The following is a 16308-nucleotide window of genomic DNA, read 5'->3' as shown; positions in this document are numbered from 1 at the left end:
GGCATAACTGCCGAAATAAAATGAATTCTTTATGGCGCTAAGCTCTTTTCCCTGACTACCTGATCGCCCTCTTTCAAAGAGAGAGTGTATTGACGACTCTGTAAGCTTTTTAATACAAATCCAAGAGATCTACCCTAAGTACCACGTCATTCACTGTGAAAATCCTGAAAAGACTGCACAAACAAGGTCACAATTTGTAGTTGCAAAATATCTAACTGGAAAACTAGGTCCTGGTTACAAGATCATAAAAATGGCTGGCTGTGATCTCTTTCTGGAAGCCCATGACAAACATCAGCACAAGATGAACAGCAACAAGACTTCCTAGATTTGACCGAAGCTGAGCTTCTCGAGGGATGGAAGGAACAATACGTTACAAACCTGCAACAAATCAAGATCCGACGAGATAACAATAAAATCCCAACCAAACACCTCATATCGACTTTCTGCACCAGCACTCTACCCGAATACATCGAAACTGGCTATATGAAAATCCATGTTCATCCATATATACCTAACCCACGCCGCTGCTTCAAATGCCAGTGATTCGGCCTTGGCTCTCAGAGCTGCTGAGGTTGCCTGACCTGTGCAAAATGCGTTTCTCACGAACACCCTGCTGACAACGATGAGACACCTCACTGCGCAAACAGTGTTGGTGGGCACCCAGCATACTCCATGTATAACCCTCAAAGTGAAGCAGAATATTTATTTTAAAGAGGCATGCAAGCGACTCTCATTTGTGCAGAGATCTTCGTACGCCGAAGTGTCGTGGCAGGGGGCAGTGGCAGAACGGTTCTCGGCGACCGTCAGGACCACGCAGAGTGGACTGGCGGTAGCGCCACTGGCCCCCACAGCGGAAGCAGCCTGCGCTGCTTCGCCACCCACTAAGAAGAGCCAGCAGGCCTTTATGCCTGCGGGGAAATAACGCAGGATATTCATTGGAGATAATGAAACTTTAGATGGTGGTGAATATTGCCTTGAGGTGTGTGGCTTCATGTCAGTGCCGCATGCACTGCTGTAGAGCCAAACCTCAAGGTGAAATTTGCAATAAATCTGCACATTGACTTTACTGCGCCATTTTTCATATTTAGAGTGAGGCTTATACACACAAAAAGATCTTATCTGTGCTGCTGCATTGCTGAAAATACGCATCGCGCAATCAATGTCATCACGTTGGATCACTATATTGGCTTGCCAACTGCGATCCAATCAAACAAGCCGCTGGCCAAAAGGCATAGGTGTCCAGTATGTGTCATTTCAAGTTTATGTTGCTGAGTTTCGTCACCAGCACTCTTTGGGCACTGAGGGGAATGCAGTGGATTCTTAGTGGCCATCAGTCTCTTTTTCTATTCATTGGGGTGTTTACCATTTCCCAAACGTCTGTGTACCGTGCACTGGGTGCACGTTAAAGAACCCCATATGGTCGGAATTAATCCGGAGTCCCTTGCAATGATATTGTGGTTCTGGCACCTAAAACTCAGGAATTTAATTTAAATTAATTCATCTGGTAACATTTCTATTTCACCCCATTTAAGAGATTTGGCTAATTAACAGAACAATTTTTATGCATCATTATGTTAAGTTTAAAATACAGTTTTTTGTTTTCCTTGTACGTAAAGGAGAGTAGGAAGAAGTAGCGTTAAATAGTCGCTCATATCACGTGAGAGACCTCCGAATTCTTGTGGTATAAAGTTTGAAACACACATGTCCAATAGTGTACTAGTACGTACCATAACTCTAGTTGATAAGTGGACGTAATATTCACAACAGAGTTGCGGAGTGGGGTTCTCCGTTCCATTCTAACTCCATTCCGGAGAGTGGAGAGCCTTTGTAATTCCACTCCTTTTAACTCCTTGGAATGGTGAGAGTTGGACGACACCCATTCTTGTAGTCGCTTATCTCGGACATTCCATTTCTCTAATTCCAATGAAGGAAATGCTTACTCTATAATTGTTTACTTCTTGAGCTTGCATACTTCGTAACTAGAAAACTCGAGGTGGGAGAATATAGACTTTTTCGAATACAAATAGTAAGTATTGAATATTGAATAGTGAAACAGATATGCTTATATTTACAGCACGAATATTTAATTCAGTATAATTGCGTAACATACTTGCAGTTACCAGTGAAAAATAAACTGCTGATTATATCACAGACAACACAAAATACAGTCTACACTCATTACAACAGACCCGTGTACAACAGACTTTCGGATACAGCAGACCATATTTCAGCCTTAATTTGTTCTACCTATTTTATCAATGCAACGAAGTTCACTTTTAACGGACCATGCTTCAACGGACTGTTGGCTATAGCGGACAAAATTAACGTCAATTTTTTTTTTTTCAAAATCTGGCATATAAAACGGACTTTGGTCGTGTCGACATGGGCTGACAACTGACTTGTGAGGGTCAGCCAATGATCGCGGCTCAACATTGCGTGTGCAAGAGAGGAAGGCGGGGCAAAGATGCGCCACACCGTCTTCTTTCACGCACAAGGCGCAGGCACGGCGAGATAGAGAGAGAGCAGGTTATACTCCGGTGGCTGTTGCTTATGACGTGCCCGCCGTATCTTGAAAGTGATCTGCAATGTAAACAAAATGTGTGCCCGTGCAGGCCTCATCTTCAAAATGATCTGCGATGTGTACAAAGTGCGCCCAGTACCGGTAGCTTCGTATGCGCAATCGATGCAATCGCCTTTCGGCCGAAACTGTGGCTTTTTTGTTTGTTTTTTACTGAGGCTGTCATCACTCACTCTTTGCAATAAAGTTGTTAGACATCGCAACGAAAGCCAGGGAAGTGAGCTGTTTTGGACGTTACGGACTTGACATAAAACGGACGTTTTTTGTCGCATTATCAGGGGCCATTGTAACGAGAGTCGAGTCGACTGTACTATAATTGCCATTAAGAGAACTGCATGAATAGCTGCTGAACAACTTCAGAGCCTGATTGCAAACAAGCTGTCCCAGAATGACAGGCTGCTGTATGGCGTACTTTCCAAAAACACCCAGTAAATGGTTGTTTAAAAAATGAGAAGTTGGTGAAAAAAATAAAGAAAAGGCTGCTCAAGTATTTATGTGCCACGGACACAATAAAGGACTTGTTATAAAGAAAACATCACTGTTTGTAGCATAAAAGATAAAAGTGCTACATGGCTAGACTGCAAGGAACACTAATTGGCAAACCAGAAGAAAGAATAACTGGTTGTTATCTAATGGGTGAGAAGAAGGGGAACTGGGTGACCCCATTTTTGTTGGTCACAGTCGTACAAAGCCAACAGGTAATGCAAAAAAGTAAAGCACACGAAAAAATATTTATAGTATTTAATTGAAGTGTAGAAATTTTATGCTAGAAGGAAGTGAAAGTGTAAGAAAAGACATGTTGTTACTGGTGGGAACGAAACCTAAAACCACCGCATTCCGCACTCGTTGCACTACCAATTGTGCTATGGCGATAGCTGTTCCCACGGCCACATTCTTGGGTATTTATGTATGTGTACAAGATCTAACCCAAGGAGTGTTAGCCAGTGCCATGCTTCTGACACGAAACTGAAAACAAAGCTAAACGATTTTGTTTCTGCATTGCTATGAAAACTTGTTGTTTTGCTTATGATAATTCGGGATACTTCGTGGGTGCAGGGGAGAACGGTAACCCGAATTTAACAGCTTGTTGTTGCAAAATATTTTGTTAGTTTCAATATTCAAAAATTAAGAATGGTTAATTTTTAAATATTAATCATATTACACACTAACTGCAGTCAACGGCCAATTTTTCAGACTCCCTAGGGAATGTGAAAATGTCTGAAAAATTTGGCAGTTCAAAAGAACGAATGCATGCCTTTAACTGCCCTCAAGGGCTCAAATCGCCACAACCATCTCTCAAATAGCTTTAAAGGCCTGCCAATACAATTATTAGGTATTTCGGTGCTCGTACTGTAACAGGAGACGACGGGTGCGCATGTGTATGATTAGGAACATGTGTTATGTCCCGTGACAGTGGCCCCTTTGCAATCTTGGTATGCATTGTTGAAATACATTATATGTACTTGACCGATAACAAAGCTGTATTGCAACAAAGCTGACTTTCGGGAACCGACATTATGCAACGCTTCTAGACCCTTGCTGTGCTTTCTACAATTTGATGACGAAGGCGGTGTTGGCGCCATTGTCATTGTCAACACCGGTGAATCGTTTAAATGGAAAACTCTGCACCAAACAGTAGGAAGCTTGATAGTGAACATCAAAGCAGCTAGGTGTACAGACTACTACATTATTAGCCAGCATATTGGTGTGCGATAACGTCGGTTCGAGGCTGCGAGATAATCAAAATGGCGGCGGTAATGGCTTCAATGAATGCAGTTTTGTACCTGCGGTCATAATAAAAAGTTGAAGCGAAGGGTTTCAGTGTCCCGTGACTTCAGACGTGCTTATACATTGGCTCTAAGGGGTACATCGCAATGCTGCAATATGGTCCGAATTATTAAGGTTGTCCAAAAACTCTGTCATTGACTGTACAGTCGCCGACTGTTCATTCGGACCTCACGGGGACTACGGAAATGTCCGAATAAACAGGTGTCCGAAAAAGCAGATTAAGAAAAAAAAAAAGAAATCCTTTATTGTGAAATCATGAATGCACCGCTGCACGCTGTTCCGTTTACGCGCAATCAGATAAGCCTGAATCTTGAAGAGGGTCGTACGGTCACTATAGGCGGCTGAAAGCACAGTCACTTCTTGTGCACGCTCTGCATGCGACGGCAGTGTAGCACATGGTGCATCATCATCCGACTCGGAGTCATCGTCTGGCGGTGCAGCAGAAACCTGACAAATGATCTCTCGCCGTCATCGATTTCTGCGCATGTCAGTACAGCAGCGTGAACACCTGTAAAACTGTCAAATGAAACAGTGTCCGGAACCACTGCACAGGTCTTGGCAGAACACTTTCAGCGTCAGTAGGGTGCATATCGGAAGGCGACAAATCCTAGGCTCCCGGCACCCACTTGCCGGCACTCCCCAGCGCAGTCTGCGCGGGCACTGTCAGTGCCATTAGGCACTTGACGCTATGTTTCCGTATGCCACGTTGCATCACCGCAACCTCGACACAGCACACAAAGCAAACATCACCACGCCGTCACGCCGAAACCAGTCACACAAACGAAAAACGTGGTCTACTCGCAGCGTTGTGCCCGAAGAAACTAACAGATAAGCTGCTGGATTGTCTTGACATGGCTTGCTCAGATGAGACCGGAACTGCTGTAGCCACGAATCATGCAGAAACGATGATGATGAGCGGGGATTTGCAGTAGCACCACTTTGTGGGGCAGAAAGGAGGCTCCGTTCGAAACAAAAATGGCGTTCAGCAAGTCGAACCATGCACTGGTCAGAGTTGATGCATAGTGCTTTCAATCGAGTTGGCTCAAGGAGTGTCCGAAAAATCAGACGAGAGGTTGCAAGGTGTGCGAACTTTCGGCAGTTGTTGCACATTATGGTCTATGGGGAGAATGGCAGTGCAGTGAAGAAGACCGAATAATCGAGCATGTCCGAATTTTTGGAGTCCGAAAAAATCAGTCGACGACTGTATTCATATTGGAAACTTCGAATATCCGCCCGTCCCGTCAAAAAAAAATTTTTTTTTACATTGCAGACAGTTATGTGCAGTTCTTTTGCACAAGAAACATACTTTGTGGTCTGTTAATTTGACTGCGCATTGTTGCCTGTAACATCTCTAATATCTACTGTTATTGAAAGAAACAGTTTCTCAATTATGATTTTGGCAAAAATTTTCTCAGCCTATGTGCTGTGAAAGCGTTCATGAGCCCACAAAAACATTGTGCAAATGCTTCAATGGTATAACATGTGCCTGGTCAGTTTAGTAGTCAGTTAAGGGACCTTATTTCGCAAACACATATAGAAGGTGAGTAATCAAGACACTTGCAACCATAACTAGACAACGAAACACAAAAACATAACATGAATTTTATTGTTTTTTGTTTTGTTTTTTTCTAATAGCGTCAACAAAGGTGTGTTAGCTGGTTCGGAGTAACAAATATGTGATGTGATTGCCAAATGCGAGGGGCATCCAAAAGAAACCGGAATAGTGCTGCGCTGGATGGAGCTACCGTAGTGCATATTTATGATGAGGCAAGTGTTGCGCCATTCATTTTGAGTTCATTGCATGCACTCGGTGGCTTCTCTTCTCCCAGGAAGGTTTTCTCCAGGTACAGTGAGTTTTTTTCGTGGAATCAGTTTCACACGTTCTTCATTTCTTCTGTGATGGTCCACCTAAGTGAACACCATATGGCTATGAAATGTTGTTCCTTAATCGGGAAAGATGCCATACAAACTGCTGAGACTTACAAGGATGGTTCTATGGGAAAACTTCAATGTACGAGTGGTTTTCTTGGTTCAAAAAAAGGCTAAATGTCCATTCATGACAAACCTCGTTCTGGACATCTGACAACTTCACGAATGGGTGAAAATGTCGAAAAGGTTTGGGCACTTGCTCTTGAAGACCGATGATGGACCATTGAAGAGTTTGAGAAGTTATCAGGTATACCTTGGAGCTCAGTTCAACGAATTTTAGCAGATGATTTGGAAATTAAAAGGGTTGCTGCGAAGTTTGTGCCTAGAAGTTTGATAGACGAGCAAAAAGATTGTCAAGTGGAAGCATGCTGTGCTTTGAAAAAACAGCTCCAAAGCAGTCCTGACTTTTTTCCATGGTTCTTATCTGTGACGCGAAATGGTGACAAAACATCAATCAAGCCAGTGCAGGACGCCATTGTCACTTTGCTCCAAAAAACATGCCATGTGAAGCCAAACAAGACCATGCTCATTTGTTTTTTTGTTTTTTTTTATGTGAAAGGGGTAGTGCATTCGGAGTTTGTTCTACCAGGTCAGACTGTTAATAAAGCTTTTTATTTAGAAGTACTGAAGAGATTGCTTAACAGTGTGTGACAAAAGGTACCTGATTTGTGGAAGTCGGAGTACTGGTTTTTCTACCACAATGCACCAGGTCACGCAGCCACCTAGCAGGCCAGTTTTTGTCAAAAAATAGCATGACTTCCTTGACCCACGCCCCTTACTCACCTGACGTTGCTTCCTGCGACTTTTTTTTTCCTCAAATGAACATGAAAGGACTGAATGCTAGGACAATGAAGTGAAATTATATTTTCACGGTGGGCGGTGGGGGAACCCTTGTTCTGATGTAATTCGATGTTTCTTTGTTAATTGGGTCTAACTGCTAGTACATTTAGACGAAATATTTAATACTGTAAAACAGAAAGTAAGCACCTGAAATAGTCAACACTGCATAAAAGTAAGCTACCACCCCGTTATAATCAGCTGTTGAGTGTCATTATTACAAGTGGGTTGCTGAATCTAGGTAGTACAACATTCACTTGCTTTCGTGGACTGAACCAAGTAGGGTCAATTAAAACTATGTCCTATATCTAGACTTGGCTAGGATGTCCTAGAATTACCCTTCTTGGCTAGCTTTGTATTGTTGTAATCTTTCTCTCTTTAACCAAACGTAGTAAGCCTAAAAATGTGCAGTAATTCAGATAAACTTAATTTTTATTTGATGTGCGTAGGGGCTTGGATGACATCACACCTGAGGAGCGAGACATGCGGACGGTCTTCTGCATGCAGCTTTCTCAACGCATTCGTGCACGAGACTTGGAGGAGTTTTTTTCAGCTGTAGGCAAGGTGAGGCAGTTTTCATATCTTCTGGAATTCTTTCGTGTCTTATCTGTGCTCCTGAAATGCAATGTAATGGTGAATATTGCCTGTTGTGGACATGACCACAACAAGTGACATTTCTTGGGATGGCAAGGTGTGGCTGATTTTACGGAAACTGCTGTATGTGTGAAACCAATTTCTTTATACAATCCACAATCCTATCTTAGGAACTTCTTTTATGTTGGCAAACCTATTTTCAGACTCCTTGAATTGCGTACATGCCTGCCAACTCTCCTGAATTTTTAGTAAGCTTTACGAATTTTTGTTCGTAGCACAATTTTACTAATGTTGCGTCAAGCTTTACGAGAAATAGGTTGTTTGCAAAAAAGGTTTTGAAAATGTTTTAAGGTGAACCTTCCCAAGATTGCAAGTAGGCAAAATCGGCAGCAGCAGCAGTGTTGCTGTGATCTGAAGGCAGTGTATTGCTTTTCAGTTTCTACTGTTGTTCTGGTTCAGCCTATGCTCATGGACAAGCGTACAACAGACTTTCAGATATAACGGACCATATTTCAGCATTAGCTTGTTCTACCTGTTTTATAAATGCAACGAAGTTTGCTTTTAACAGACCACGCTACAATGGACTATCGGCTAAGCGGACGAAACCAGTGGCAATTTTTTTCAAAATCGGGTGCATAAAACAAACTTTGGCCATGTCGACATGGGCTGACAACTTACTTGCGAGGGTCAGCTGACAAATGCGGCTCAATATTGCGCACGCAAGTCAAGAAAGCGGGATGAAAACGCGCCGCCTTTGAGGTGAGAGAGAGGGTGTTCTACTCTGGCGGCCACTGATGGCACCGCCACCGTGTCTTGAAAGCGATCTGCAATGTGGACAAAGTGCTCACCCATGCGGGCACCGTATCTTAAAAGCAATCTGTGACAGAGTGCAACGCCTGTGCATGCGCCGTATCCCTGTGCGGGCGCCTATCTTCAAAGTGACCTGTGATGTGGAGAAAGTGTGCCCAGTGCCGGTAGCTTTGCGTGCGCTGTGCTTTTGATGTTTAATCAATTTGCTCGCTGCTGTTTCTGCATTTATATTGCTTAATTTGCTGCCACAATCTATGCTTCGCCTTTCGAGTGAAACTGCGACTTTGTGTGTGTGTGTGTGTGTGTGTGTGTGTGTGTGTGTGTGTGTGTGTGTGTGTGTGTGTGTGTGTGTGTGTGTTTTTTACTTTGGAAGTTCTTCACTCACTCTTTGCAGTAGAGTTGAGGTGTAGAGTGAGATGTTTCGGATATTACGGACTTCAGATAAAACGGATGTTTTTTGTTGAAATTATAACGGTATATTGTAACGAGAGTCAATTGTATTTTGATAAATGATCACTATGTCTATAAGTATCCCACAAAATGTGTGAGCTAATAGCAAGCTTTGATAAAATGCGTGCTTTAAAAAACTTTGCTATAATGAAGTTGACAAATGCTTCATTAGGTCCATTATTACATGTCGTTCAATATGAATCCCTTTAAGAATTTCAAGGGGACTTTCACTTACTTCGTTATATCGATTATTTTGTTATATCCCATTTCGTCATGGTGAGGTTTTAAATGTATTATGTCCTCCCTCCCCCCCTTAAAATGTCCACAGGATTTTTATGGAATTTAAAGTTCATAGATTGGCAGGTATGACGTATATAACTTTTTCTCAACACCACTTAGTGCTTCATGGACTGAAGTCTCCTAATAAGCCAAATCAAGTCAAGCCAAATTTTCAGATACGCCAAAAGAAACTAAAGTGCTCAGTTGGTTCTCCATAAACACAATGTTTGAAAAAAAAAGTGTGAATTTCTTCATTTCAGCCTTTTGTTTAACCTGAAGGCTCACTGCAACTGCTCTCGCTGGTTATTCTTAAATGTAGCACCCTTAAGCAGCCACTATTGCTAGAGTGCTTCATTCTGATGCTGTCTGCCTTCCATGGTTGCCTTTTGTGCAGTATGAAAAAAAAAATCATGCACTTATGCAGGTTCATGATAAGAATGCGGTGAGACGAGAACTTTGTGCTCTTGCAAATTAGGAATGGAGATAAAAAGTTGCTGAATTTTGACATGCCATGAAACAAGACAGTTCAGAAGAAAGGCCAGCGTGCTAATAAGGTCAACAGGCAGAAAGAAGCAAATGGTAAGAGTTGTGGGTGCGGTGACTGTGGGAGGGCTCCATTGTCCTTTTCATATGAAAGACTCTGCCATGGCTAACCTTTCCTTGTGGAATCTATGTTTGGGTGCAATAAGAGAGCTGCATGATCACCGAGTTTATACTGGACTGGATCGCCACCAGGAGCGCTTCTTCCCATCACTGCCTGTTCTGGACAATGTTCTCGGGCATTTTAAGGAAGCTGTCCGGAAGGAACTGAAAGAACTATGCATGGTATTGCGGTAATTCTGGCCAACCTTACATCAACGCTGCAGCCACTGGATGATTCCTTAAATAAGCCATTCAAGGACAACATTAAGAGGCTGTAAGCCAACTGGATGCATGAGGTTGATCATCCTCTGGCAAGGCAAGAATAAGAGCTTGCCGAAGGGATTGTAATGTGCATGGATACTAGAGGTGTGAAGGATGACTTCTGATGATAACTTCTCATGACATTTGCATTAAAAGCATTTAGAGTGCTGACATCTCAAACTCGCCTGACGCCACTGAGGACTACCTGTTATAGAATGACACTATAGAAGTTGAAGTGGCCGTAGAGGCATTTGGAAGTGTGGATTCCTTGTTGACAGATTATGATTTGGAATGAATGTCTTCAAGATGAGAAAATAAAGGACTGGGCTTGTCATAACTTATGCCTATGTTTCATTTAATGGTAGCTCGCATTTGGATGCAATCATAGTGCGCTGTAGGTTAGGCTTAGTGGTGGCCGCAGAAAAAATCCCAAATATTGAATGTACCCCCCAACTTTTCATTAATGTCTTGGGGAAAAAATAAGTGTGTTTATTATGCAAGTAAATACGGCATTTGTGCATTTGTAATTGGAGCCGAAAACCACTCGTGGAACTGTCTGAACTGTTGGGATTCTCATCTAAGCATGGCTGCAGCCGGTCTATAGGCATCCTTGGGTTACTGCTGGCCATTCACTTGCTGTACTGCTTTGAGCACTGTGCCGGCTGGTTTTTTGGCAGACCAGTGTCTCCCAACCCCAGCCCATTACAGTCAAACGCACTCATAATGACCCCAGGTATAACAATCTGTCGGTTATAACAACCACGTTTCATGGCATTTAAAGTTTTTTCACCCTGTCTATGAAACTGCATCAGATATATTGAACATTTTGAAAAGCGTCATACTGTTAACAACGAACACTGCAAACCCGGTCGTTCTAGAAGGAGCCATCGATATTCATAAAGCCCGAGTCGGTATGAATGCTGCATGATGTGTCACTGCCATGCAAAGCTTTCAAGAGTCGACTGTTGTGATTCATCGACAGTTTGTTTATCTTCATATTTTTTTCTCATAAAAAACATAACTTCGTGGCTCTCGACACACATTTTTGCTGGCATGCCACAGTAGTTTCCGTTTCCAGCCAACCAGAATGCTTCGCTATTGTATACGCAATCCACGAATATCTCGTTGATAGTAAAATATACCACAAGCTATGGAATAATAAAAAAAAACGGCCTTTAAATAGAGCCTAAGCAGATGACAAGTGCATCTAGTGGTGAGTGGTACTGATGCATATTTGGCGAAATTCCCAGAATCGTGCACTACTGCTGATCTCTGTTTTGCCTAGGCACCCAGACGCTTCACTTGCTCAACATTTGCAAGTTCATGGGCATCTCTCTCGGCATGCTTTCTCGTTCCGCATGTGATTTGAGCTGTTCAAGAAAGCCGTAGTGTTGCATGGCCGTCGGCTGCTCGAACACATACTTAAACACAAGCGATGGCTGTGCCATACACAACGCTGCACAGAAGAAGGCAGAACAAATTTTTCATTTCCCAGCATTCAGGGCGCAAGCATGCACCACACTGCAGTAAGCAAGTGCGACGCGAACCAGCCAACGCGCATAAAGCATGTAAACTGCATGTGATGAAGGTACAGACACCACATTTTGTGAGCACACGTTCCTGTGGAAGATCTGCTTGTCAAATACTTTCTTGGGATGACTATAAGTACTGTAGCTGCGATGGAGCACAAAGAGTAAATGTAAGGACGCGTCGAAGTAGGCGAACGAAAGCCTTTCTGACACAGTGCCAGAGACACTGTCAGCAGGAAACCACATGCTGCATTTCTTGTGAAGGACAATGCAATGTGGTGCCCATGGTGTAGATGCTGCAGCGAACGATGCCCAAATATGATGCGGCCAACGCGAAACGGCCGAAACTTTTCCACATCTGGGCACCGGCTGTGACTTTAATGTGCACTTTGCTCCGAGCCTCACCTACTTGTCATTCTTACTACAGATGGCAGTAATTGCCCACTCGGTCGACTGTGTCTAAGGTAGCTAAGGTTAAAGGGGAAATATAATTTGGTGTTTCTGGCTGTGATGGAATAAGAGAGGTTCGGGACCAGGACCACTCACCAAGGATCGCAATCTACACCCGGGTGCATACACAACACAGAAACTACTGTATTTACTCTCATAATGACCACACTTTTTTGTCAAAAAAATTGGTGCAAATTCAGGGGTGCGATCATTACACGGTTAAATTTTCTGTGAAAAGAAAAAAAAATGTTTTATTTCATCCCGCATTTGCTGCGGGATGACAACAGGTCAACAAACAGGCGGCTACCTCTGTAACAGTGCGGGACACCAAAACAAAAATGGCGGCTGGCGGAGGAAGCCAAACACGATATTTTTTTTTTCTTCTTATGAGTATGTTACGTGCGTTGAACAGTTTATTCTGTATCAGTAATGAATAATATTGTTAATATTGGCAAGTTTGCAGCAATAACGCAGCCATGTCCACTTTGAGGGGACAGAAACAGAGATGGGCGTGCTTAGCTTCCAGTGACATAGAAACACATGGCGGGCGTGCTGCAAAAAATGCGGTGTCTTCACTACTATGCTAATACGGCACGGTTCTGCTAGGGGTGGGCAAATATCTTAGCTGTGTTACAAGCTTCGGTGTATGAATAGGGTACGCTCCTAACGTATCAGTGTAAACATGGCTACTATCGTTGCCGCTCACGATTTGTTGCATGCCCACGAGTGCAGATGAGAAGAATCGAAAGGCGCCCTTTATGTTGTTGCTGTTCACCAAAACCATTATGAAGCCTACAAATAATAAAGCCGAGGCAAGAGATGAAAGGAATGAAATGGGCTATCTGCCTAAGAATGTTTAGTACGTGCAGACCACTTGGTATGTCTTAAAGAGTTGTTTGCATAGCATTGGACAGATGGTAAGCGCGATCATCGTTAGCCAGACTTGGCACACTAAATATAGCTGCGGCAAGTTTGGGGTGCGATCGTTACACGGGAAAGAAAAAAAATCGAATTTTGATGACAAAATTCAGGGGTGCAATCGTTACGCAGGTGCAATCATTACGCAAGTAAATACCATACCTGCCAACCCTCCCGATTCGCCCGGGAGACTCCCGATTTTTTACTGAACTTTCCGATTGTACGATCACTGTCTTATATCACCCAAGAAGTGGTCTCTGTTCAGGCGGTAATGGTTTTTGCGAAACCGGCACTGCGAAATCTACAGCCAGATCGCAATCGTCAGCATCACCGACAACGGCAGCACTAGCACCATCGGTATCATCGACTAAGCAGCTGACTACGGTGCCCTAGTAAGCCGACCAAAGCCAGAACCAATGTATTACATTTCATGCAGGCTTTCCTTCATGGTGCATCTTGTTGCTGTTGCTTGCAAGGCATTGCTGCTTGTGTGTATGATTAGTGTTGGCTAGGCCGTGTGCATGTGGTGCACTGTGTAAAGTTACAATCCTCGCGTGCTTGATGCCATGGCGCTATCAAAGCCCAAGAAAAGGTATTTGCAGAAATAGCGTGGCCGACGCAAAACCCAAATGCAGTTTGCGTCTCAAGCATGCGCAGTGGCTGCGACGCTATTTCTTAGGGGCCCCAAAATGTCTGGGGCCCCTATTCTAAAATTCTCTAATAAATCTTTTATGTGTGAGAAGCACATTCATTTTACTTTTTCTTTGTGTATTACATAAAATATTGAGTTAATAGGGGGAGTATATTGAAGGTGACCACATTGAGGTACCTAGTAGTTCGTAAAATGAATTTTTGTAAATGTATTGCATAAACTTTCGGGACAAACTTCATAGTCAGAAATTATGCCAGTGTGCTAAACTAGCGGCACCTTGTCTTAATGTGGCAATAAATAGCAGGTCTGTGGACAGCATGCTTATGTGTGCCTCAAAAGAGCGAAATATGGAAGGTTTGTGTGTCACTACAAGCTCTCGTCTGAATTTATGGAGTGCCAACAGTGTGCATTTTGACATAAGAATAGTTTCTACGAGTATAACATGGCAGCGTGGAAAAACAAGGACCAAGAAGGGACACGTAAATGGTATAGATGTTTTTTCTCGCACGGCCCTGTGTTTACTTAAAGAATGAACCAACCAGCACAAACCAAAGTTTTATTCCAACAAGTTTCTAGGAACGTGCATTGAAATGCGATTGTAGTTAATTTCATTGTGGTCAATAAAGGTATTTGTGCATCGAGCAATCGTTTGCTTGTTTTTCACTGGTGGTGCGCAGCACTCCACAAGAGCACACACAGCGTTACCGTCATACTGCTTGTTTTCATTAGTTGATACCCTAGAACTCTTGAACGGTGCCTAAGTGACCTATACAATGGGGTCTTCTACAACATGCATTCTAAAATAAAATTTGCTGTCCCCCAAGAGCACCTACGCATTGAAACTGCACAGATTTTCTCCCCGAGTAGCCAGGCTATTGGCTGAGGCATGCGTCCAAGATTCAGTCATTCTACTCTTACATATTTGCTGACTGCTGTTTGCAAGTAATTTTGTCTTTAGAACACTTCCTCAAACGTTCCAAGAAATTGCATTCATTTCTTCTTTTTATGTTGCATGCAGGTTCGAGATGTACGGCTGATCATGGACAACAAGACACGGAGGTCCAAGGGCATTGCATATGTTGAATTTCAAGATGTGGAGTCTGTACCATTGGTGAGTTCCATTAGTGTGTATTTTTTGTGTTCTCGTATTAAGAAAGAGCATTCACACAGAGGACAGAATGGTCAACTGGTGACCGAAGAGAAGGTGCACAAATGCATTTTCTCCTTTTAGCAACCGATGAGAGAGTGCAACAGGCTTCAACTATGTAGGTGCTGCCTGTTGATTGATTCATTCGACTTTTACAGCTGTCTCCTAATAAACCAAACCCAGGTAAACTAAAGTTTCAGTTTCGCATATGCAGAAAGATAGAGCACTGTTGGTTCTTCACAAACAGTGTTTAAAATAGTCAGTATGAACACCCCTTTAGTTTGGCTTTTTGGGGGTCAAGTTTTTTTTGCCAAATGCCAACCCCCAGGGTCGAATTTTATTATCGCAGATTTTAAAATCTTTAGATGGACCTACCGTATTTACTCGAATCTAACGCGCACTTATTTTCCTATAAAACGGGTACAAAAGTTCCGTGTGCATTAGAATTGAGTACGACCCGAAATCTGCGTTACCATATTGCCATTGGCATTTCAAAATGGCTGCCTTGTGCGCGTTTCAAGCCTAGCTGCTGTAGCTTCCTCAGTGTGCAGTAGTATGTGTGCTTAGGCAGTGCTTCCTTTGGCTTGCGTTAGTCCACCATCCGTCTTCCCGTTTTCTGCGTCTGCTCTATCAGCATGGAAGTGCTGACTGCAAAGACGTGCCGTGTTCATCCCGATGCCGCAATTAAAAGGAAAGTGATCACGTGTGCGGAGATGGACGGAAATTGGACTGAATCACGGGTGTTCAGAGTTCCCGAAACTTGCGTGCGGGACTGGCACAAGCAGGAGAGGCGTTCTACACGTGCGGCTGCTACATACGGCCGTGTGGCCCCTATCGTGAAAGTGATCTGCGACGGAGACAAGAGTCTACGCATCTAGGCACACCGTGATGTGTTCTCCTCGCTTAGCTCGCGTTGAAGCGAGAGGCCGCACAAAGGTCATTTCCCTTGTTCCTGCTACCGCACTTCCTCACTCTAGTGTGTTGATAAAGACTTTCCGTGGTCATTGAGTGAGACGTGTTCACTTTAGCTTGTGCGCGTGTGACACCATGCTTGTTAATTTAGTTAGTAAGTGAATGTTTAAAAGTTTATGCGCCCAATAAAACTTCTATCTTTACTTTTCATATGGCTATTGTAATCGATACTTTGCCTTTCAGGCAAAACTGGAACTTTCTTTATCGCAACTTTAGTGCATTGCAGGTAAATCTGTTTTTTTTCCTAGTGAGAGAAAGATTTATTTATGTATGAAAGAATGAGGTGCACTGTACTGTAATGGACTTTTCTTTTAGGGCACGGCAAACGGGTGTGCGTTACAATCAATGGTGGCTTTTTCCCCCCCTTTTTTTGGTCATGGAAAACGGGTGCGCGTTACAATTGAGGGCGTGTTAGAATCGTGTAAATACGATATTTTGAACATTTAATGCAATTTTTTAGAGTGACCATAAA

The 16308-nt window shown here is 43.1% G+C and overlaps 1 protein-coding gene across 2 annotated transcripts in view; it reads left to right on the top strand.

The window, feature by feature from the left end:
- The window catches only part of Caper (RNA-binding protein 39-like protein Caper), an 86547-nt gene that overhangs the window by 42972 nt on the left and 27267 nt on the right, over positions 1-16308 (top strand). For both annotated transcript variants that reach the window (XM_075671604.1, XM_075671598.1), the window contains 2 exons: positions 7582-7696; positions 14736-14828. In XM_075671604.1, coding sequence (XP_075527719.1) covers positions 7582-7696; positions 14736-14828 — 208 coding nt within the window. The remainder of the gene's footprint in view (positions 1-7581; positions 7697-14735; positions 14829-16308) is intronic.

The sequence above is a fragment of the Dermacentor variabilis genome, chromosome 1 (genome assembly GCF_050947875.1).
Source record: "Dermacentor variabilis isolate Ectoservices chromosome 1, ASM5094787v1, whole genome shotgun sequence".
NCBI lineage: Eukaryota > Metazoa > Arthropoda > Arachnida > Ixodida > Ixodidae > Dermacentor > Dermacentor variabilis.
Note: the sequence above shows the minus strand (reverse complement) of the source record. Positions and strands in the feature narration are given on the sequence as shown.